We start from the raw sequence: 25,247 nt of genomic DNA, 5'->3' as shown, positions 1-25,247 counted from the left end.
GCCACAAATGCGGGCCAGTGATCTCTGATCTTCTCATACCGGCCGATGAATTCTGGTGTCTCTTCTTTGTCGACAAACGTTTTCAGCTCATTCTTCCACCTCCTGAATAGGTCTGCCATCTTCTTAAGAGCATGAGACTTGATTAATTGCTCTATAACTGGCTTCTCCGGATCCTCCTCTGGCGGTAGGGTGAAATTTGCCTTTAGCTCAGTCCAAAGATCATCTTTCTGCATATCATTGACATAAGACACCTCAGGGTCTTCCTTCTTAGGCTTATACCATTGGTGGATGCTGATCGGGATCTTGTCCCTAACTAGAACCCCGCACTGAGCAGCAAAAGCATCCTTTGTCCGGAGGGGTTCAATCGGTTGGCCATCGCGTGCGATTGCTGTGATCTCAAACCTTTCATCCGAGCGCAACTTTCTCTTCGGGTCTCGTCTCTTTACCGCAGTTGTGCTCGATCTGGAGGGCTAGAAAAAAGAAGAAAGACGAGTGTTAATTAATATGTGTACATACCAAAACAATGAATGCATCAATTAGCTATTCAGCACAGGCTTAACTAATATATTTACCTGGCCGGACTCTGTTCGGTCACCGGAGCCGTCACCACGGGCTCCTTCTTGCACCAGCATTGGGTCACCGGAGCCATCATAATCATGTCTTTCCTCCTCCACTCTTCGATCACCGTAGCCTGCTTCTTCACCCTGTTCTTCCAGACCATCATTGTCGTTAAGATACGACAAGATATCACCTCCGGCTAAGATTATGTCCCCCAACACCTCTTCTGCTTGCTCATCTCGTCCGTGCTCCATTGTTTCTGCAAATATTACAACATGGCAATTATTACACAAACATGACAGCATGTGGATATATTAGTGCAAACGTAGACCTAGCTTATTCCGGGTTTGGGGTGGCCTAGGCAACGCTTCAAGGGTAGGGGTGCGGCGGGAGGGGGTAGGAGACCGACATCGTTTTTTTCTAGGGTTTGGGTGTCCTCGAGAGTTTTGGTCGAGCGAGAGGGCCGGGGGGTGCTCCCGTGGTATAAGTTATCACGGTCGAGAGGGGGTATACATATCGACCGTCCATCATGTCGAAGTTATCTGGGAGGGAGTTATATATATCGACAACGACGACATACATACACGGGAAAATAAGGTTATCGGGGAGGGGGTATATCGACCCCCCCCCACGTGTTGAAGTTATCGGGAGGGGGTTATATCGACAACGACGACATACATACACGGGAAAATAATGTTATCGAGGAGGGGGGATATTGACCCCCCTCGTGTTGAAGTTATCCCCCGTCGTGTTGAAGTTATCGGGAGGGGGTAATATCGATAACGACGACATACATACACGGGAAAATAATGTTATCGGGGAGGGGGTATATCGACCCCCCCCCCCCCCCCACGTGTTGAAGTTATCAGGAGGGGGTTATATCGACAACGACGACATATATACACAGGAAAATAATGTTATCGGGGAGGGGGTATATCGACCCCCGTCGTGTTGAAGTTATCCCCCCTCGTGTTGAAGTTATCGGGAGGGGTATATATCGATGACGACAGACCAGATAAAACATAAGAAAACGAAGAAGAAATAAAAAGAGGAGAAGAAGAAAGGAATAGAGGAGAGGATTGAAGAAAAAAATAAGAAAAAAAAAGAGGAGAAGAAGAAAGGAATAGAGGAGAAGAAGAAAAAATAGAAAATTTTCTATTTTTTCTTCTTCTCCTCTATTCCTTTCTTCTTCTCCTCTTCTTTTTCTTCTTTTTTCCTCTTCTTATTTATTTCTCCTCTTCTTCCTCTCCTCTTCTTCTTTCTTTCCTCTTCTTATTTTCTTCTTTCCTATCCTTCTTTTTCTTCTTCTTCCCTTCCTAGCTAGATATATAAAACTTTTCTAAAATTGTAACTTTTGCATATATAAAACTTTTCCATGTGTATCATCATTTCTCATATATATCGAATATATATCCATTGTCATATATAAAAACTTTCTATATATGAACAAAAAACTTTCTATGAAGAAAAAAACATTTTTGACATATATATTCATACATTTTGAACATCTACATACATACAAATTTTTTTTGTTCACATATACATTATAGCCACATACACATATACATCACATATGAACAAAAAAATTAAACTAATAAAAAAACATATAGCTACATATGAACAAAAACATATAGCCACATACATACACATATACATTATATATATATATATGATCAAAAAACAATTAACTAATAAAAAACAGAGCCGGGGCGGCGGCTCTCACAGCGGGGGCGGCTAGGACGATGGCGACGGCGGGGGCGGCAAGGGCGCCGGCGCGCGGGGGCGGAACGGGGCGGGGGCGGCGAGGGCGCCGGCGAGCACGCGCGGGTCGGGCAGGGGGCTCGGGGCGCCGAGGCGGCGCGCGCGAGCAGGGGAGCACGAGGCGGGGCGGCGCGTGGGGGCAGGGCGATGGCGACGAGCACCGGGCGGCGACCCGTCGAGGCAAGGGCGCGGGGCGACGGCGACGAGGAGCGGGCGGCGACAGCGAGCACGGGCAGCCTGGCGGCGTCGGGGGCAACTCGCGAGGTATGTGAAAATTTCCCAAGTGTTGACTTATATAGGCACACCTTTGGTCCCGGTTGGTGGCACCAACCGGGACTAAAGGGTGGTGGCACCAACCGGGACCAATGCCACCCTTTAGTCCCGGTTGGTGCCACCAACCGGGACCAAAGGTCCCTTTTCAGCAGCCCAAAGGGCGGGAAGCGGCGGCCTTTGGTCCCGGTTGGTGGCACCAACCGGGACTAAAGGGGGGCATTGGTCCCGGTTGGTGCCACCAACCGGGACCAAAGGCCTTGCGCTGCCCGCGGCCAAAAGTTTAGTCCCACCTCGCTAGTTGAGAGGGGCTCGGAGTGGTTTATAAGCCCCACTGCGGCTGCCCTCTCGAGCTCCTCTCAAATGCAGGCTTACGGGCCTAATGTCACACTGTGCTGTCTGTGGGCCTATTGGGCCTTCTGCGGGCCTGAATCCTGGCCCAGGTTGGGTTTCTAGTCGTATTCAGGCCGTGGTGGCCCAATAGGTGGCAGTTTTTTTTAAAAAAAATCCAGTTTTTTGGTTATGTTTTTTGCATTATTTATTTTCTTTTGTTTTTTGCTTTATTTTTTAATTCTTTTTGCTTTTAGGTCAGCAAAATTATAAACTGTCTGTTAGTGCCATTAGTTTTAGAAAAAATATAAACTTTCTATTAGTGCCATTAGTTCTTTATGAAAATTCTTTTTGCTGTATTTAGTTTTTTTGTTTTCTTTTTTGCTATATTTATTTTGTTTTGTTTCTACTTACAATAAAAAACTTATTTATTTTATTTTATTTTGTTCCTAATTACTTATTTATTTTACTTTATGATAATTCTTTTTGCTATTAAAGTTTCTATCAAAAAAAGTTCTTTATGAAAATTCTTTTTGCTTTTAATGATTAAAAATAAAAAAGAGGCGCAATGCTCGTTGATTTGCTTCAAGCCTTTCGGAATAGTGTAGCCTGCACTGCACATAGCTCGATGCAGTCTACCTTATTCCTCAAGGCTTGAAGCTAAGCAACGTGAGCATTGCGCCTCTTCTTCATCGTCTCTGCACTCAGGGCTTATAAACCGCTCTTAGTGCCTCTCAGCTAGCGAGGTGGGACTAAAAAACTGCTTAGTAAGAAACTCTAGTACCGGTTCGTGCCACGAACAGGTACTAAAGGTGCTCGTGGGGCCACAGCCTCATTAGTACCGGTTCGTGGCACCAACAGGGACCAAAGGGTGGATTTGGTCCCGGTTCGTGCCACCAACCGGGACCAATGGCCTTGCACAGCGGCGTGGTGGTGAGTTTAGTCCCACCTCGCTAGCTAAGAGAGAGTCGCACCTGTTTATAAGGTGCGGTGCGCCTGAGCTGTCGAGCTCCTCTCTAAAGCAGGCTTACGGGCCTAACCTCTCTGTACATGCCTGTGGGCCTACTGGGCCTTCTGCGGGCCTGAATCCTGGCCCATGGATGGGTTTCTAATCGTATTCAGGCCGTGGTGGCCCAGTAGGTGGCATAATTTTTAATTTTTGGCCTGTTATTTTTCATGCATTTACTAATTATTTTGAGCTATAAGACCCTAAAATTGAAAAGCATCTCAAATGAACTCTGAAAAGGTTGAAAGTTGGCTTGGTATCATCATTTCATCCACATAGCATGTGCAAGAAAGTTGAGAGGGTGCAAAAACTAGATGCACTTCTTGTACAAAACGGACAATGGTATCATACTCGTCTATTACAAAGTTGGCATGGTATCATCATAATAGTTGCGGGAGAAAGTCTTCACTTTTTCTTCGCTTGTGTCATTTGCTTATTGCGCCGTAACCATGGATAATCTTCATCGTTTATCAGGATGCTTGGGTCAGCCTTGACTTTGAAGGGAGGAATTTCATGAAACTTTTCATAATCTTCAGACATGTCTGTCTTGCCCTCCACTCCCATAATGTCCCTTTTTCCTGAAAGAACTATGTGGCGCTTTGGCTCATCGTATGATGTATTCGCTTCCTTATCTTTTCTTTTCCTCGGTCTGGTAGACATGTCCTTCAAATAGATAACCTATGCCACATCATTGGCTAGGACAAACGGTTCGTCAGTGTACCCAAGATTGTTCAGATCCACTGTTGTCATTCCGTACTGTGGGTCTACCTGTACCCCGCCTCCTGACAGATATTTGCACTTAAACAAAGGGACCTTAAGATCATGTCCGTAGTCAAGTTCCCATATGTCCATTATGTAACCATAATATGTGTCCTTTCCCCTCTCGGTTGCTGCATCAAAGCGGACACTGCTGTTTTGGTTGGTGCTCTTTTGATCTTGGGCGATCGTGTAAAATGTATTCCCATTTATCTCGTATCCTTTGTAAGTCAATAAAGTCAAAGATGGTCCCCTGGACAACGAGTACAACTCATCACAAACAGTGGTGTCACCTCTGAGACGTGTTTCCAACCAACTGCTGAAAGTCCTGATGTGTTCACATGTAATCCAGTCGTCACACTGCTCCGGGTGTTTGGAGCGCAGACTGTTCTTGTGTTCATCGACATACGGGGTCACCAAGGTAGAGTTCTGTAGAACTGTGTAGTGTGCTTGAGACCAAGAATATCCGTCCCTGCATATTATTGAGTCCCCCCCTCCAAGCGTGCCTTTTCCAGTCAGTCTCCCCTCATACCGCGATTTAGGGAGACCTATCTTCTTAAGGCCAGGAATGAAGTCAACACAAAACCCAATGACATCCTCTGTTTGATGGCCCATGGAGATGCTTCCTTCTGGCCTAGCGCGGTTACAGACATATTTCTTTAGGACTCCCATGAACCTCTCAAAGGGGAACATATTGTGTAGAAATACGGGCCCCAGAATGACAATCTCGTCGACTAGATGAACTAGGACGTGCGTCATGATATTGAAGAAGGATGGTGGGAACACCAGCTCGAAACTGACAAGACATTGCGCCACATCACTCCTTAGCCTTGGTATGATTTCTGGATCAATCACCTTCTGAGAGATTGCATTGAGGAATGCACATAGCTTCACAATGGCTAATCGGACGTTTTCCGGTAGAAGCCCCCTCAATGCAACCGGAAGCAGTTGCGTCATAATCACGTGGCAGTCATGAGACTTTAGGTTCTGGAACTTTTTCTCTGGCATATTTATTATTCCCTTTATATTCGACGAGAAGCCAGTCGGGACCTTCATACTGAGCAGGCATTCAAAGAAGATTTCTTTCTCTTCTTTCGTAAGAGCGTAGCTGGCAGGACCTTCATACTGCTTCGGAGGCATGCCGTCTTTTTCGTGCAAACGTTGCAGGTCCTCCCGTGCCTCAGGTGTATATTTTGTCTTCCCATACACGCCCAAGAAGCCTAGCAGGTTCACGCAAAGGTTCTTCGTCACGTGCATCACGTCGATTGAAGAGCAGACCTCTGGCTCTTTCCAGTAGGGTAGGTCCCAAAATATAGATTTCTTCTTCCACATGGGTGCGTGTCCCTCAGCGTCATTCGGAACAGCTAGTCCGCCGGGACCCTTTCCAAAGATTACGTGTAAATCATTGACCATAGCAAGTACGTGATCACCGGTACGCATGGCGGGCTTCTTCCGGTGATCTGCCTCGCCTTTGAAATGCTTGCCTTTTTTCGACATTGATGGTTGGTCGGAAGAAATCGACGATGGCCCAGGTACACATTCTTCCTGCTTTTGTCCAGGTATATACTTTCAGTGTCATCTAAACAGTGCGTGCATGCGTGGTATCCCTTGTTTGTCTGTCCTGAAAGGTTACTGAGAGCGGGCCAATCGTTGATGGTTACAAACAGCAATGCGTGCAGGTTAAATTCCTCCTGTTTGTGCTCATCCCACGTACGTACACCGTTTCCAGTCCACAGCTGTAAAAGTTCTTCAACTAGTGGCCTTAGGTACACATCAATGTCGTTGTCGGGTTGCTTAGGGCCTTGGATGAGAACTGGCATCATAATGAACTTCCGCTTCATGCACATCCAAGGAGGCAGGTTATACATACATAGAGTCACGGGCCAGGTGCTGTGATTGCTGCTCTGCTCCCCGAAAGGATTAATGTCATCCGCGCTTAAACCAAACCATACGTTCCTTGGGTCAGCTGCAAACTCAGCCCAGTACTTTCTCTCGATTTTTCTCCACTGCGACCCGTCAGCGGGTGCTCTCAACTTCCCGTCTTTCTTACGGTCCTCACTGTGCCATCACATCAACTTGGCATGCTCTTCGTTTCTGAACATACGTTTCAACCGTGGTATTATAGGAGCATACCACATCACCTTTGCAGGAACCCTCTTCCTGGGGGGCTCGCCGTCAACATCACCAGGGTCATCTCGTCTGATCTTATACCGCAATGCACCGCATACCGGGCATGCGTTCAGATCCTTGTACGCACCGCGGTAGAGGATGCAGTCATTAGGGCATGCATGTATCTTCTGCACCTCCAATCCTAGAGGGCATACGACCTTCTTTGCTGCGTATGTACTGTCGGGCAATTCGTTATCCTTTGGAAACTTCTTCTTCAATATTTTCAATAGCTTCTCAAATCCTTTGTCAGGCACAGCATTCTCTGCCTTCCACTGCAGCAATTCCAGTATGGTACCGAGCTTTGTGTTGCCATCTTCGCAATTAGGGTACAACCCTTTTTTGTGATCCTCTAACATGCGATCGAACTTCAGCTTCTCCTTTTGACTTTCGCATTGCGTCCTTGCATCGACTATGACCCGGCGGAGATCATCATCATCGGGCACTGGTTCCTCTTGATCTTCAGCAGCTTCCCCCCTTGCAGCATCATTGGGCACATCGTCTGGTTCCTCTTGATCTTCAGCAGCTTCCCCCGTTACAGCATCACCGTATTCAGGGGGCACATAGTTGTCATCGTCCTCTTCTTCTTCGCCGTCTTCCATCATAACCCCTATTTCTCCGTGCCTCGTTCAAACATTATAGTGTGGCATAAAACCCTTGTAAAGCAGGTGGGTGTGAAGGATTTTCCGGTCAGAGTAAGACTTCGTATTCCCACATATAGGGCATGGACAACACATAAAACCATTATGCTTGTTTGCCTCAGCCACTTCGAGAAAATCATGCACGCCCTTAATGTACTCGGAGGTGTGTCTGTCACCGTACATCCATTGCCGGTTCACCTGCGTGCATTATATATAATTAAGTGTGTCAAAAACCATTACAGAACATCATGAATAGATAATTAAGTGACCAAATTAATAGAAGTTCATCATCACATTAGAACCAAAGTACATACATAGTTCTCATCTAACAACATATATATATATAGCTCTCTAGAGCATCTAATTAATTAAACCATACATTGAAACTATGTAAAACATTTCAATGCGAAAACAAATGCGATCATAATCGCAACCAAGGTAACAATTGATCCAACGGCATAATGATACCAAGCCTCGGTATGAATGGCATATTTTCTAATCTTTCTAATCTTCAAGCGCGTTGCATCCATCTTGATCTTGTGATCATCGACGACATCCGCAACATGCAACTCCAATATCATCTTCTCCTCCTCAATTTTTTTATTTTTTCCTTCAAGTAATTGTTTTCTTCTTCAACTAAATTTAACCTCTCGACAACAGGGTCGGTTAGAATTTCCAGTTCAACCACCTCCTAGATAAATAAAATCTATGTCACGTTGGTCGGTATATTTGTCATAAACAATAAATGAACCAAATAGTTATAAAAAGATAATATATACCACATCCGAATCATAGACAGGACGAGGGCCGACGGGGGCGGATACCAAAACCATCGCACTACGTAATAAGAAGGAATAATAAAAGTAACAAAATTAGACAACTAACTATCTAAAGTAAGAATTTTTTCCTTTCAGAAAGAAGATAAGAACAAGAGGCTCACCACGGTGGTGCTGGCGACGAGATCGGCGCGGGCGATCGACGGCGGTGAAGACAGGGACGGGACGTGACGGACCGCTAAACCTAGACAAATCTCGGGGAAAATGGAGCTCGGAGGTCGAGTTTCGAGAGGACTAAGATTAACTAGTGTGGCTCAGACATTTCATCGAACACCTCATGTGCATAGGAGGTGAGCTAAAGCACCCAAATGCCCTCCCCTCGCCGGCCAGAAAAAACAGAGCACTCTGGAGTGCTCTGCTGTGGCGATGGGGTATATATAGGGAACTCATTGGTCCCGGTTGGTGGCACCAACCGGGACTAAAGGCCTTTGGTCCCGGTTGGTGCCACGAACCGGGACCAATGCCCCCTTTAGTCCCGGTTGGTGGCACCAACCGGGACCAAAGGCCTTGTGCTGGAACTGGCGCGGTGCGGTGGGATGTTTAGTCCCACCTCGCTAGCCGAGAGGCTTCGACAGTGGTTTATAAGCGCAGCTGCGCTGACCACTTCGAGCTCCTCTCAAATGCAGGCTTACGGGCCTATTCTGTCACTATTTGCCTGTGGGCCTACTGGGCCTTCTGCGGGCCTGAATCCTGGCCCATGGATGGGTTTCTAGTCGTATTCAGGCCGTGGTGGCCTAGTAGGTGGCATAATTTTTTTCCTCTGTTTTTTTCTCTTTTGCTTTATTTGTTTTGTTTTGTTTCTACTTACAACAAAAAACTTATTTATTTTATTTCTAATTACTTATGTATTTTACTTTAATTATTTCATTTTTATTTATTTTACTGCTGCTATTTTTATTTATTTTACTGCTGCTATTTTTACTTAATTTATTAAGGTTTATTTATTGTAGTTACTATAGTTTATTTTATTTTATTTTATTAAGGTTTACGAGCTGTGGGAGGGACGAGGGGTGGCTGCGTGCTGTGGGACACGATGCAGGGGCCGAGGAGGGAATTTAGGGTTAAGTTTTTATACGGGAACGGTTAGACGGGCTTTAGCGGGCTTTCACCGGGCTTGTGGGGTTTTACCAGGTCATCGATGAGAGTTTCCAAAAATGTCATTAGAAATCCGTCATGGATTAACAGGTTTCTTGTAGTGATATGTCGAGCACAATGAGTGGTGATCCTCCGGCCTCCCACTCGCACGCAGCCGCCGCCACCCTCCCGCTCGCTCGCCGCCGCCGTCGTCACCAGTCCCGGCCATGGCGCCGCCGCTGCCGTCGTGCCCCTGAAGACCTATTCATCTTGCCTGAAGGTGATCCTGTGTCAGATCCTCCACTTAACCCGCGTGGACCGGCTCGTGGGTCACTGACAGTGGGTCCCTTGGGCCCACTGGTCAGGTTTGACCAGTCGCCCCCGCCTCCTTCCTCCTCTGGCCGAACAGAGGCAGGGCTCCGGCGATCAACGCCGGCGAACGGCGGCTCCTCGCGGGGTCCTGAGGGCAGGGATGGATCCGCCAGGCCGGGGCGGTCCTCCCGGTGGTCGAGGAGGTGGCGGGGATGGAGGGAGTCGCCGGCGGCGAGCTCCGCGGCGGACGGCAGCTTCGGGAGGTTTGGGGCTTTGGCCTACGGTGGTTCCCCGACGCAGCTGAGGGTTTGGGCAGCTCCGCACGGTTGAGGGGAGGAGGATGGTGGTGCTATACGGACGGGGGGGCTCTGGTTGCGACTGAATGGACCGGAGGGCGGCGGCGGCTGTACTGGCCGGAGATGGGGAAGAAGACCCTCCCTGGTCGATTGCCTGCTATGGGGGTGCTAGGTGGGGTGGCTTGAGGTCGCCAAAGGGACTGGACGGACTCGGGGGCTCCTTATATAGGCGGCCGGAGTCGGTTCCAACGGCGGCCGTGGATAAGAACGGCGAACCGCCGTTCTCTAGCCTGCAGGACGTCGTGGCGGCGACGGCCACTAGTGGACGAGCTCGCGGATAAGCTTGGACTGCTCCAGAGGCGAGCTGGCGAGCGGCTGTGGCTCGGGCGGCGCCGTCCATGGCAGGGGCCTGTTGTGGCCGCCGTCGTGCCCCTGAAGACCTATTCATCTTGCCTGAAGGTGATCCTGTGTTAGATCCTGCACGATACTGTTGGGGAACGTAGCAGAAATTCAAAATTTTCTACGCATCACCAAGATCAATCTATGGAGTAATCTAGCAACGAGGGGAAGGGGAGTGCATCTACATACCATTGTAGATCGCGATGCGGAAGCGTTGCAAGAACGCGGATGAAGGAGTCGTACTCGTAGCGATTCAGATCGCGGTTGATTCCGATCTAAGCAACGAAGAACGGTGCCTCCGCGTTCAACACACGTGCAGCCCGGTGACGTCTCCCACGCCTTGATCCAGCAAGGAGAGAGGGAGAGGTTGGGGAAGACTCCGTCCAGCAGCAACACGATGGCGTGGTGGTGATGGAGGAGCGTGGAAATCCCGCAGGGCTTCGCCAAGCACCGCGGGAGAGGAGGAGGAGGGAGAGGGGTAGGGCTGCGCCGAAAGAGAGACGTTCTCGTGTGTCTTGGGCAGCCCAAACCTCAACTATATATAGGGGAGGGGGAGGGCTGCGCCCCCATCTAGGGTTCCCCCCCCCCAAGGGGTGCGGCCAGCCCTAGATGGGGCTTGGGGGGCGGCCAAGGGGTGGAGAGAGGGGGGCGCCCCACTAGATGGGCCTTAGGCCCATCTGTGCCTAGGGTTTCCCCCTTCCCCCCCTTCCTGCGCCCTGGGCCTCTTGTGGGGGGGGCGCACCAGCCCACCTGGGGCTGGTCCCCTCCCACACTTGGCCCATGCAGCCCTCTGGGGCTGGTGGCCCCACTTGGTGGACCCCCGGGACCCTCCCGGTGGTCACGGTACATTACCGATTTCACCCGAAACTTTTCCGGTGACCAAAACAGGTCTTCCCATATATAAATATTTACCTCCGGACCATTCCGGAACTCCTCGTGACGTCCGGGATCTCATCCAGGACTCCGAACAACATTCGGTAACCACGTACATGCTTTCCCTATAACCCTAGCGTCATCGAACCTTAAGCGTGTAGACCCTACGGGTTCGGGAACCATGCAGACATGACCGAGACGTTCTCCGGTCAATAACCAACAGCGGGATCTGGATACCCATGTTGGCTCCCACATGTTCCACGATGATCTCATCGGATGAACCACGATGTCGAGGATTCAATCAATCCCGTATGCAATTCCCTTTGTCTATCGGTATGTTACTTGCCCGAGATTCGATCGTCGGTATCCCTATACCTTGTTCAATCTCGTTACCGGCAAGTCTCTTTACTCGTTCCGTAACTCACATCATCCCGTGATCAACTCCTTGGTCACACTGTGCACATTATGATGATGTCCTACCGAGTGGGCCCAGAGATACCTCTCCGTTTACACGGAGTGACAAATCCCAGTCTCGATTCGTGCCAACCCAACAGACACTTTTGGAGATACCTGTAGTGCACCTTTATAGCCACCCAGTTACGTTGTGACGTTTGGTACACCCAAAGCATTCCTACGGTATCCGGGAGTTGCACAATCTCATGGTCTAAGGAAGTGATACTTGACATTAGAAAAGCTCTGAGCAAACGAACTACACGATCTTGTGCTAGGCTTAGGATTGGGTCTTGTCCATCACATCATTCTCCTAATGATGTGATCCCGTTATCAACGACATCCAATGTCCATGGTCAGGAAACCGTAACCATCTATTGATCAACGAGCTAGTCAACTAGAGGCTTACTAGGGACATGGTGTTGTCTATGTATCCACACATGTATCTGAGTTTCCTATCAATACAATTCTAGCATGGATAATGAACGATTATCATGAACAAGGAAATATAATAATAACCAATTTATTATTGCCTCTAGGGCATATTTGTAACAGTCTCCCACTTGCACTAGAGTCAATAATCTAGTTCACATCACCATGTGATTAACACTCATAGGTCACATCACCATGTGACCAACATCCAAAGAGTTTACTAGAGTCAACAATCTAGTTCACATCTCTATGTGGTTAACACTCAATGAGTTCTGGTTTGATCATGTTATGCTCGTGAGAGAGGTTATTAGTCAATGGGTCTGAACCTTTCAGATCCGCGTGTGCTTTACGAATATCTATGTCATCTTGTGGATGCTACCACGCGCTATTTGGAGCCATTTCAAATAATTGCTCTACTATACGAATCCGGTTTACTACTCAGAGTCATCCGGATTAGTGTCAAAGTTCGCATCGACGTAACCCTTTACGACGAACTCCTTTTCACCTCCATAATCGAGAAAATTCCTTAGTCCACTAGATACTAAGGATAAGTTCGACCGCTGTCATGTGATCCATTCCCGGATCACTATTGTACCCCTTGAACAACTCATGGCAAGGCACACTTCATGTGCGGTACACAGCATAGCATACTGTAGAGCCTACGTCTGAAGCATAGGGGACGACCTTCGTCCTTTCTCTCTCTTCTACTGTGGTCAGGTCTTGAGTCTTACTCAATACTCACACCTTGTAACACAGCCAAGAACTCCTTCTTTGCTGATCTATTTTGAACTCTTTCAAAATCATGTCAAGGTGTGCGTTCTTTGAAAGTATCATCAGGCGTTTTGATCTATCTCTATAGATCTTGATGCCCAATATGTAAGCAGCTTTATCCAGGTATTCCTTTGAAAAACTCCTTTCAAACAACCCTTTATGCTTTCCAGAAATTTTACATCATTTCGGATCAACAATATGTCATTCACATATACTTATCAGAAATGTTGTAGCGTTCCCACTCACTTTATTGTAAATACAAGTTTCTAACAAACTTTGTATAAACCCAAAAACTTTGATCACTCCGTCAAAGTGTATATTCTGACTCCGAGATGCTTGCTCTAATCCATGGAAGGATCGCTGGAGCTAGCATACCTTTTAGCATCCTTAGGATCGACAAAAACTTTCTGATTGTATCACATACAACCTTTCCTTACGAAAACTGGTAAGGAAACTTGTTTTGACATCCATCTGCCAGATTTCACAAATGCAGCTAATGCTAACATGATTCCGACGGACATAAGCACCGCTACGGATGAGAAAATCTCATCGTAGTCAACTCCTTGAACTTGTGGAAATACTCTTTGCCACAAGTCGAGCTTCATAGACGGTAACATTACCGTCCATGTCCGTCTTCTTCTTAAAGATCCATTTACCTCAACAGCCTTACGACCATCAAGTAGTACTCTCAAAGTCTATACTTTGTTTTCATACATGGATCCTCTCGGATTTTATGGCTTCTAACCATTTGTCGGAATATGGGCCCACCATCGCTTCTCCATAGCTCGTAGGTTCAGTATTGTCCAACAACATGATATCTCAGACGGGATCACGTACCACTCTGAAGTAGCACGCATCCTCGTCGTCCTACGAGGTTTGGTAGTGACTTGATCCGAAGTTTCATGATCACTATCATAAGCTTCCACTTCAATTGGTGTAGGTGCCACAGGAACAACTTCATGTGCCCTACTACACACTAGTTGAAGTGACGGTTCAATAACCTTATCAAGTCTCCACCATCCTCCCACTCAATTCTTTCGAGAGAAACTCTTCCTCGAGAAAGGACTCGTTTCTAGAAGCAATTACTTTTGCTTCCAGATCTGAAATAGCATGTATACCCAACTGTTTTGGGTATTCTTATGAAGATGTATTTATCCGCTTTGGGTTCGAGCTTATCAGCCTGAAACTTTTTCACATAAGCTTCGTAGCCCCAAAATTTTAAGAAACGACAACTTAGGTTTCTCTAAACGGTGTTGTCTCAACGGAATTGCGTGGTGCCCTATTTAAAGTGAATGCGGTTGTCTCTAATGCCTAACCCATAAACGATAGTGGTAATTCGATAAGAAACATCATGGTATGCACCATATCCAATAGGGTGCAGCTATGATGTCCGGACACACCATCACACTATGGTGTTCGAGGCGGTATTAATTGTGAAACACTTTCCACAATGTCTTAATTGTGTGCCAAACTCGTAACTCGGATACTCATCTCTATGATCATATCACAGACATTTTATCCTCTTGTCACGACGATCTTCAACTTCACTCTGAAATTACTTGAACCTTTCAATAATTCAGACTTGTGTTTCATCAAGTAAATACACTCAGCATCTACTCAAATCATCTGTGAAGTAAGAACATAACGATATCCACTGCATGCCTCAGCACTCATTGGACTGCATACATCAAAATGTATTACTTCCAATAAGTTGCTCTCTTGTTCCATCTTACTAAAAACGAGGCCTTTCAGTCATCTTGCCCATGTGCTATGATTTGCATGTCTCAAGTGATTCAAAATCAAGTGAGTCCAAACGATCCATCTGCATGGAGTTTCTTCATGCATATATACCAATAGACATGGTTCGCATGTCTCAATCTTTTCAAAAACGACTGAGTCCAAAGATCCATCTACATGGAGCTTCTTCATGCGTTCTATACCAATATGACTCAAATGGCAGTGCCACAAGTATGTGGAACTATCATTACTATTTTATATCTTTTGGCACGAACATGTGTATCACTACGATCGAGATTCATTTTAGGTGCAAGACCATTGAAGGTATTATTCAAATAAACAGAGTAACCATTACTCTCCTTAAATGAATAATCGTATTGCGATAAACATAATCCAATCATGCTCAACGCAAACACCAAATCTCGATGGTAGAGGGAGCATGCGATGCTTGATCACATCAACCTTGGAAACACTTCCAACACATATCGTCATCTCACCTTTAGCTAGTCTTCGTTTATTCCGCAGCTTTTATTTCGAGTTACTAACACTTAGCAACCGAACCGGTATCTAATACCCTGGTGCTGCTAGGAGTACTAGTAAAGTACACATTCATATGACGTATATCCAATATACTTCTGTCGACCTTGTCTGCCTTCTCATCTACCAAGTATCTAGGGTAGTACTACTTTAGTGACCGTTCCCCTCATTAAGAAGCACTTAGTCTCGGGTTTGGGTTCAACCTTGGGATTCTTCACTAGAGCAACAAATGACTTGCTGTTTCATGAAGTATCCCTTTTGCCCTTGCCCTTCTAGAAACTAGTGGTTTTACTAACCATCAACAATTGATGCTCCTTCTTGATTTCTACTTTCGCGGTGTCAAACATCGCGAATAGCTCAAGGATCATCATATCTATCCCTGATATGCTATAGTTCATCACGAAGCTCTACTAGCTTGGTGGCAGTGACTATGGAGAACTATCACTATCTCATCTGGGAAATTAACTCCCACTCGATTCAAGCGATTGTGGTACTCAGACAATCTGAGCACATGCTCAACGATTGAGCTTTTCTCCCTTAGTTTGCAGGCTTAAGAAACTTGTCAGAGGTCTCATACCTCTTGACGTGGGCACTAGTCTGAAATCCCAATTTCAGTCTTCGGAACATCTCACATGTTCTGCGACGTTTCAAAAACGTCTTTGGTGCCACAATTCTAAACCGCACTGAACTATCACGTACTCATCAAAACGTGTATGTCAGATGTTTCGTAACATCTACAGACGACGCTGAGGTTCAGCACACCGAGCGGTGCATTAAGGACATAAGCCTTCTGTGCAGCAATGAGGACAATCCTCAGTTTACGGACCCAGTCCACATAATTGCTACTACCAACTTTCAACTAAATTTTCTCTAGGAACATATCTTAAACAGTAGAACTAAAGCGTATGACATAATTTGCAAAGACCTTTTGACTATGTTCATGATAATGAAATTCATCTGATTATTGAACTTCCACTCAGATAGACATCCCTCTAGTCATCTAAGTGATACATGATCCGAGTCAAACTAGGCCGTGTCCGATCATCACGTGAGACGGACTAGTCATCATCGGTGAACATCTCCATGTTGATCGTATCTGCTAAACGACTCATGTTCGACCTTTCGGTCTCTTGTGTTCCGAGGCCATGTCTGTACATGCTAGGCTCGTCAAGTCAACCTAAGTGTTTTGCATGTGCTCCGAGGCCATGTCTGTACATGCTAGGCTCGTCAACACCCGTTGTATTCGAACGTTAGAATCTATCACACCCGATCATCACGTGGTGCTTCGAAACAACGAACCTTCGCAACGGTGCACAGTTAGGGGGAACACGTCTCTTGAAATTTTAGTGAGGGATCATCTTATTTATGCTACCGTCGTTCTAAGAAAATAAGATGTAAACATGATAAACATCACATGCAAATCATAAAGTGACGTGATATGGCCAATATCATCTTGCCCCTTTTGATCTCCATCTTCGAGGCGCGGCATGATCACCTTCGTCACCGGCATGACACCATGATCTCCATCATCGTGTCTTCATGAAGTTGTCTCGCCAACTATTACTTCTACTACTATGGCTAACGGTTAGCAATAAAGTAAAGTAATTACATGGCGTTTTCATTGACACGCAGGTCATACAATAAATTAAGACAACTCCTATGGCTCCTGCCGGTTGTCATACTCATCGACATGCAAGTCGTGATTCCTATTACAAGAACATGATCAATCTCATACATCACATATATCATTCATCACATCCTTTTGACCATATCACATCACATAGCACATGCTGCAAAAACAAGTTAGACGTCCTCTAATTGTTGTTGCAAGTTTTTACGTGGCTTGTATAGGTTTCTAGCAAGAACGTTTCTTACCTACGTAAAACCACAACGTGATATGCCAATTTCTATTTACCCTTCATAAGGACCCTTTTCATCGAATCCGTTCCGACTAAAGTGGGAGAGACAGACACCCGCTAGCCACCTTATGCAACTAGTGCATGTCAGTCGGTGGAACCTGTCTCACGTAAGCGTACGTGTAAGGTCGGTCCGGGCCGCTTCATCCCACAATGCCGCCGAAACAAGATAAGACTAGTAGCGGCAAGAAGAATTGACAACATCTACGCCCACAACTACTTTGTGTTCTACTCGTGCATAGAAACTACGCATAGACCTAGCTCATGATGCCACTGTTGGGGAACGTAGCAGAAATTCAAAATTTTCTACGCATCACCAAGATCAATCTATGGAGTAATCTAGCAACGAGGGGAAGGGGAGTGCATCTACATACCATTGTAGATCGCGATGCGGAAGCGTTGCAAGAACGCGGATGAAGGAGTCGTACTCGTAGCGATTCAGATCGCGGTTGATTCCGATCTAAGCACCGAAGAACGGTGCCTCCGCGTTCAACACACGTGCAGCCCGGTGACGTCTCCCACGCCTTGATCCAGCAAGGAGAGAGGGAGAGGTTGGGGAAGACTCCGTCCAGAAGCAACACGACGGCGTGGTGGTGATGGAGGAGCGTGGCAATCCCGCAGGGCTTCGCCAAGCACCGCGGGAGAGGAGGAGGAGGGAGAGGGGTAGGGCTGCGCCGAAAGAGAGACGTTCTCGTGTGTCTTGGGCAGCCCAAACCTCAACTATATATAGGGGAGGGGGAGGGCTGCGCCCCCATCTAGGGTCCCCCCCCAAGGGGTGCGGCCAGCCCTAGATGGGGCTTGGGGGGGCGGCCAACGGGTGGAGAGAGGGGGGCGCCCCACTAGATGGGCCTTAGGCCCATCTGTGCCTAGGGTTTCCCCCTTCCCCCCCTTCCTGCGCCCTGGGCCTCTTGTGGGGGGGCGCACCAGCCCACCTGGGGCTGGTCCCCTCCCACACTTGGCCCATGCAGCCCTCTGGGGCTGGTGGCCCCACTTGGTGGACCCCCGGGACCCTCCCGGTGGTCACGGTACATTACCGATTTCACCCGAAACTTTTCCGGTGACCAAAACAGGTCTTCCCATATATAAATCTTTACCTCCGGACCATTCCGGAACTCCTCGTGACGTCCGGGATCTCATCCAGGACTCCGAACAACATTCGGTAACCACGTACATGCTTTCCCTATAACCCTAGCGTCATCGAACCTTAAGCGTGTAGACCCTACGGGTTCGGGAACCATGCAGACATGACCGAGACGTTCTCCGGTCAATAACCAACAGCGGGATCTGGATACCCATGTTGGCTCCCACATGTTCCACGATGATCTCATCGGATGAACCACGATGTCGAGGATTCAATCAATCCCGTATGCAATTCCCTTTGTCTATCGGTATGTTACTTGCCCGAGATTCGATCGTCGGTATCCCTATACCTTGTTCAATCTCGTTACCGGCAAGTCTCTTTACTCGTTCCGTAACTCACATCATCCCGTGATCAACTCCTTGGTCACACTGTGCACATTATGATGATGTCCTACCGAGTGGGCCCAGAGATACCTCTCCGTTTACACGGAGTGACAAATCCCAGTCTCGATTCGTGCCAACCCAACAGACACTTTTGGAGATACCTGTAGTGCACCTTTATAGCCACCCAGTTACGTTGTGACGTTTGGTACACCCAAAGCATTCCTACGGTATCCGGGAGTTGCACAATCTCATGGTCTAAGGAAGTGATACTTGACATTAGAAAAGCTCTGAGCAAACGAACTACACGATCTTGTGCTAGGCTTAGGATTGGGTCTTGTCCATCACATCATTCTCCTAATGATGTGATCCCGTTATCAACGACATCCAATGTCCATGGTCAGGAAACCGTAACCATCTATTGATCAACGAGCTAGTCAACTAGAGGCTTACTAGGGACATGGTGTTGTCTATGTATCCACACATGTATCTGAGTTTCCTATCAATACAATTCTAGCATGGATAATGAACGGTTATCATGAACAAGGAAATATAATAATAACCAATTTATTATTGCCTCTAGGACATATTTCTAACAGATACCTCATCACTACAACACGTCGGCGGCGGTGTATGAGGCGTCGATGGCCCTGGTGGCGCCTTTAAGGGAGGACGCATGATCTTCAAGGGAGGACAGGCCATCAGATTCATCCACTTGGTAGTGTCTTTGTTCATCCAGGTTTGACGATTCATCTTTTCATTATCTAGTCTCTCAGGGATGTCAAACGTACCCTCAACAACTAACGTCAGCATTTATTTTGTTCTGTAGTGAACCCCCTCGATGAATGCATGTCTGTTGCCGTGGCTAGAGAAAATTCTACATATCCACATCCTGATAACCAACAAGATAAGTAGCAGCTTTGATATGGAGGTATTTTCCTTCACTGCGTGCTTTTTCTTTGTGCCCTTTACTGTACTATAGTAGCATTTGCTAAATTGCATTGAGAAAATAGGACGGCACAACAAGCTAGGGCTTCAAGAAAACCAACCAAATTCCTTTTTTTGGGATCAACCAACCAAATTGCTGTAATAGCACGATCCGCAAGACCTAGAAGGGATCTACACATGACATCGGTGGCTTCTCCTCCGCCTGCTATTTGCCGCTTTGACACTGTTGACAGATCCGAGTTCCACCTGCTAGGCTCGAATGGTAGATGTTACGGGCAACTGTATGTGAATCCCACTCCAAGGGATCGCCCTTCTCTATCCCAGATATGGCGGTTATGGAGTTGATGGCTCGTGTTTTTTTTCTTTTACTTTATTTGTTTTGTTTTGTTTCTACTTACAACAAAAAACTTATTTATTTTATTTCTAATTACTTATGTATTTTACTTTAATTATTTTATTTTTATTTATTTTACTGCTGCTATTTTTATTTATTTTACTGCTACTATTTTTACTTAATTTATTAAGGTTTATTTATTGTAGTTACTATAGTTTATTTTATTTTATTTTATTAAGGTTTATTTAGTTTTATTTATTTTATTAAGGTTTATTTATTTTATAAATATAAAAAAATGAACATAGATGCGCTTATAGAGAAAATTCAACCTAAATTCATAATAAATTTCTATGAAATTTACTATGAATTTAGGTCAAATTTCCTGTATAAGGGCATCTATTTTCACTTTAAGAGAAGCTCAACAAGGCAGAGAGGGACGGCCTTATAAACTGATGTGAGCGCCCTTCGGTTGGAGAGGTGGGACTAAACACTGGCCGCAACTAGGACCAGGCCTTTAGTCCCGGTTTGTGGTAGGAACCGGGACTAAAGGGTGGTCGGCCAGGAGCGTGGCCCATTGGTCCCGGTTTGTCCCACCAACCGGGACCAAAGGGTCTGGACGAACCGGGACCAATGCCCCCACGAGGCTCGGCAGGTCCCTGGCCGCACGAACCGGGACCAATGCTCACATTAGTCCCGATTCGTGACTGAACCGGGGCTAATGTGAAAACTGTCCTGTGACCTAAGCCCCTTTTCCTACTAGTGTAGCATGCATTAGCGTTTAAATGATGTGAACATATTTAACTACAGGTCAATGATCCACATGATCCAGCAGATGCTACAAACGTCAAAGGTGATGACGGTTCTGTGAATGAACTATATGGCCCTGCTGAAACCAGGCAGAATGCGGAAGTGCCCATGCACGCACCCACGGGTAGTAACGAAGATCCTGATGTTGGTGGCGCTGCCACCGAGGCCGACCTCGTTGATCTAGTGACAAGAGGCGATGTAAGTAACGATGATAGCGAGGACGCACTAGTAGAAAAAGGGGCTTTTGGGACTAAAGGGTCGTTACTAATGCCTCTCCCCTTTAGTCCCGGTTCTTACACGAACCGGGACTAAAGGCTGCGGCCACGTGGAGCTCCACCTTTAGTCCCGGTTGGTAACACCAACCGGGACTAAAGGAAATTTTATGATTTTTTTCTAAAAAAAATTGAATTTTTTTATTTTCAAATTTCTGAATTATTTTAACCTCTAATCTCTAATCATCACCCCTCATCACTGCTCAATTTATCCTCTAATCTGTAATCACCCCTCATCATTCCAAATCATCTAACTTCCCGAACGGTCACCCATCCTCCCACTCCCCCAGCCTGAGCACGCTTAACTTCCGGGTTCTATTCTCCCTCGTTTGCAAGTCTACATTTGTTGTTTTCCTCACAATAGTAAGATGTCAATCCTATTAACCCTCGGGAATTTTGCTTGAGCATGAAGTGACACATTTCACTGTTTGAGTTTGAAACTATTGTTTTAAAAAACAATAATTATTTAGTAATACTAATATTTCTTGAATAATTAGTTTGACCATTGTTTGATCACAGTTTGACCAGATTTGACCAAAATTCAAAATAACTGAAATAATTATTTAGTAACACTAATATTATAGAATCATTAGTTTGACCATTGTTTGACCACAGTTTGACCAGATTTGACCAAAATTCAAAATAACTGAAATAATTATTTAGTAACACTAATATTCTAGAATAATTAGTTTGACCATTGTTTGACCACAGTTTGACCAGATTTGACCACATTTTTTCCAAAAAAAATTGAAACTATATTTTTTCTGTTACTAGTGGCGCACCTAGCAAATGGTAGTAAGTTTGAAAAAAATCGATTTTTTCCACTCTAGATCTTAAAAGCCCCGTAACTTTTTTTCTGTTAGGTTTTTGAGGATTTTGAAAATGTTTAACGGGGTTTCCCCGGTGTAATTCGGATGTAACTTTTCGAGTAGATGATTTTTCATATAAAAAAACTTTTTCATCCGAGTTCGTATGCAAAAGTTATGCCCATTTTACAAATTCCAGAGAGATTTTGCAAATAAAGTCGAAATTCATATTTGTAAATTTTCCCAACAACTAGACCACATATCACATGGGAAACTTATTTTATTTTATATTTTTTGACATTTCCATCATTTTCTTTTGTTTTTTCTAAAACTGAAAAGGCGGTCCACGGGAGGGGGGTAGAGTTTGAAAATGGGACCTTTAGTACCGGTTCGTGCCATGAACCGGTACTAATGCCTCAAAGCCCATTAGTACCGGTTGGTGGGACCAACCGGGACTAAAGGTTAGACCTTTAGTCCCGGTTGGTGCCACCAACCGGGACTAATGGGCATCGCACCCTTTAGTCCCAGTTCGTGGCACCAACCGGGACTAATGCCTTAGCCGCACGAACCGGGACGAATGCTCACATTAGTCCCGGTTCATGACTGAATCGGGACTAATGTGAATACTGCCCTGTGACCAAAGCCCTGTTTTCTACTAGTGATGACTCTGCCAATGATGTGGTGTTCAAGGCCACGGATGCCACTGGAGATGGCGCCCGTTTAAGTTCCCAAATTTTGATGTGGTGAAGAGCCCTCCGGATCATCATTACCTTGACACCGCAGACCAGGTTGGTGCATGCACCAAAAAAAGTACTCTCTTTATATTCTTTTCTTTTTCCTATCTTATATACTTACCTAAATAGCTAGCCTACGCTAACATATTGTTTCAACATAAGCATGACACCTCAACAACATGCATGGAAAAAGGTTCACCACAATATGCAAACATCCATGGAAGTTTTCGTTCACAACACTATTTATATTTAATACAACTATACACTAATCAAAGACAATAAAAGGATATGTTATTTTTAGTTTTAGTTCTTATATTATTACTCTGAATATTTATGTTACATATGATCAAATATCATTAAAATATATTGCAAAATATTCTTGCAACAGCGTGCGAGGTATCATCTAGTATACATAAATAGTTGATCCCCACTACTTATATTCCTCTCAACATGCACATATGCCACTTCATCATACATGACATCATTAATTATTTTATTTTTCCTATTTTTTAGTTGCATGATCTATCTCACTGTCTGGTTTTGCTATCCATACAACCCATCCACATCAATGAGTAATGCATGTTTGCCACATCACCAGCCTATGCCATCTCATCATAGTTAGTTCTCACAATTTATACCTATCTTCTCTATGCATGCAACTCATTCACATCAATGAGTCATGCATGTTCGCCATGTCATCAACATGACATCTCATTATAGTTAATCCTCATAATTTATACATATTTTTCTTATCCATGTAATGCATCTACATTAATAATTCATGTGTGTTTGCCACGTCATCAGCATGATCTTATCATGTGAAATCCACATGATTTATCTATTACTTTTAGTTAGCACTCGCGCTGCAACGCGCGGGTTATCTTGTAAATTGTCGAGTTGAATTTTTCTCCTTTTCTAATGGCTTAACTATTCCCGTATATGTAACTTAAAAGCCAAAAAGGCGTGCATCTCACTTTCTACAAAAGAAGATGAACTTTAACTCCCCCCCCCCCCCCCCCCTAAATTTTTAGTTTGGGAATGCAAAGGCAACTCCTAATTAATAGTTTGGAAAAGTATATACTCCCTCTGTTCCAGATAACAAGTTGGATTAGTTTTCAAAAAGATAATCTTCTCTAACTTTGACCGGGTTTATGGGAGAAAAATATTGATGTCCACAATATGAAATCATTATCATTAGGTTTATCATGAAATATATTTCTACATTTTACTTATTTGTATCATAGATGTGGATATATTTTGCTATAGAATTGCTTAAACATAAAATTCTTTGACTTTTTGAAAAACTAATACACCTTATATTTTAGCATGGAGGCGGTAACAATTAATATTTATCTTAAGATACTACTATTGATAACAAAACATTTAATATATGGTGTAGGACTTGCACCCTGATGGGCCAGTTCACAATATATAATATATCTTATACCCTGCAAAAAAAATGTATTTGGTAGTTCTATCTAGTCAGGTCCTTTAGGTTGAACACTTGAGATCACTACATCCAGGACATCGTTGGTTGGTGTCAATGCACTATAATATATCTAGCCAAAAAAAAACTATAGTATATATAGTAGGGTTTCCTATAACGAAATATATTCTAAAATCTAAATCATGTCATGGTACGACAAACCGGAATTAAACATGCATTAACCAGTGTCCTTTCTTTTACCAAATGAACTGCAGGGCAGCAGCAGCGGAAAGGGGTCGGTACACGTAAAAAGGGTGCACAAGGAGTGGAAAATACTACACGACAGCTTACCAGGTACGGTGCAGTGTGACACAATCCCGAGATTGGCATTTGCATGTAATGTATATGTCTCGATATTTCAATAGTTGGTATATCAATCTATGTATGCAGACACGATCTACGTACAGGCGTTCGAGGACCGTATGGACCTGCTCCGGGTGGCGATGGTGGGCGCCAGTGGGACGCCGTATCAGGATGGGCTCTTCTTCTTTGACCTGCAGATGCCGCCGTCCTACCCGGACGTGCCACCGCAAGTCTACTACCACGCTTTCGGCTTCCGTCTGAACCCAAATTTGTATACCGACGGTACGGTGTGCCTAAGCCTGCTCAATACCTTCAGCGGCGAGGGCACCGAGGTCTGGGTGCCAGGGACATCAAGCCTCCTTCAGGTCGTCGTCTCCATCCAGGCCCTCGTCCTCAATAGCCAGCCCTTCTACAACGAGGCCGGCTATGAGCACCTGATCGACAGACCAGAGGGCCACCGCCATGAGCTGCCCTATAATGAGAACGCCTTCTTGCTCACTCTCCGGACCATGATCCACCTGTTGCGCCGGCCGCCGCAGGGCTTCGATGGGTTTGTCATGGACCATTTCCGCCGACGTGGGAGGTCCGTGCTCGAAACGTGCGAGGCGTACCTGCAGGGATGCGTGGACGCCGGTCATGGGAGCATGGAGCTGCCGTGCTCGACCGGCTTTAGGACCGCGCTTGCAAATGTCATGCCCAAGCTCACGACAGCATTCGCGCAGATTGGCGCCCTAGGGTGCGACCACTGCACTACCACCAAGCATTAAAATCCAGATATTCTTGTATGACACGCTACTTGGGTTAGACCACTGGAGGCAGGCAGGAAGTAGTAATGTTAACATAAGATGACTACGAGCAATGAAACTTTGAACTTCGTAACCGGCAGACAGTATGTGTCAACTATTGCTTCAGCCAAAATGTTTACTATTGTCTAATGATTATTAAACCATCCAGCATGTGTCAATAGCAGGTTTT

At 45.6% G+C, this 25,247-nt stretch overlaps 1 protein-coding gene across 1 annotated transcript; it reads left to right on the top strand.

Annotated features, from left to right (window-relative positions):
- The first annotated feature begins 10,129 nt into the window (after positions 1-10,129).
- On the top strand, positions 10,130-25,039 carry LOC109733100 (probable ubiquitin-conjugating enzyme E2 24). Its single transcript, XM_073497833.1, has 4 exons — positions 10,130-10,171; positions 20,672-20,869; positions 24,185-24,263; positions 24,360-25,039. Exons 1-4 carry the CDS (start codon positions 10,130-10,132, stop codon positions 25,037-25,039), a joined length of 999 nt encoding a protein of 332 aa, XP_073353934.1.
- The last annotated feature ends 208 nt before the right edge of the window (positions 25,040-25,247 follow it).

This window comes from Aegilops tauschii, chromosome 4 (assembly GCF_002575655.3).
Source record: "Aegilops tauschii subsp. strangulata cultivar AL8/78 chromosome 4, Aet v6.0, whole genome shotgun sequence".
Classification (NCBI taxonomy): Eukaryota; Viridiplantae; Streptophyta; class Magnoliopsida; order Poales; family Poaceae; genus Aegilops; species Aegilops tauschii.
The sequence above is the reverse complement of the archived record's forward strand: the minus strand, read 5'-3'. Positions and strand labels throughout refer to the sequence as shown.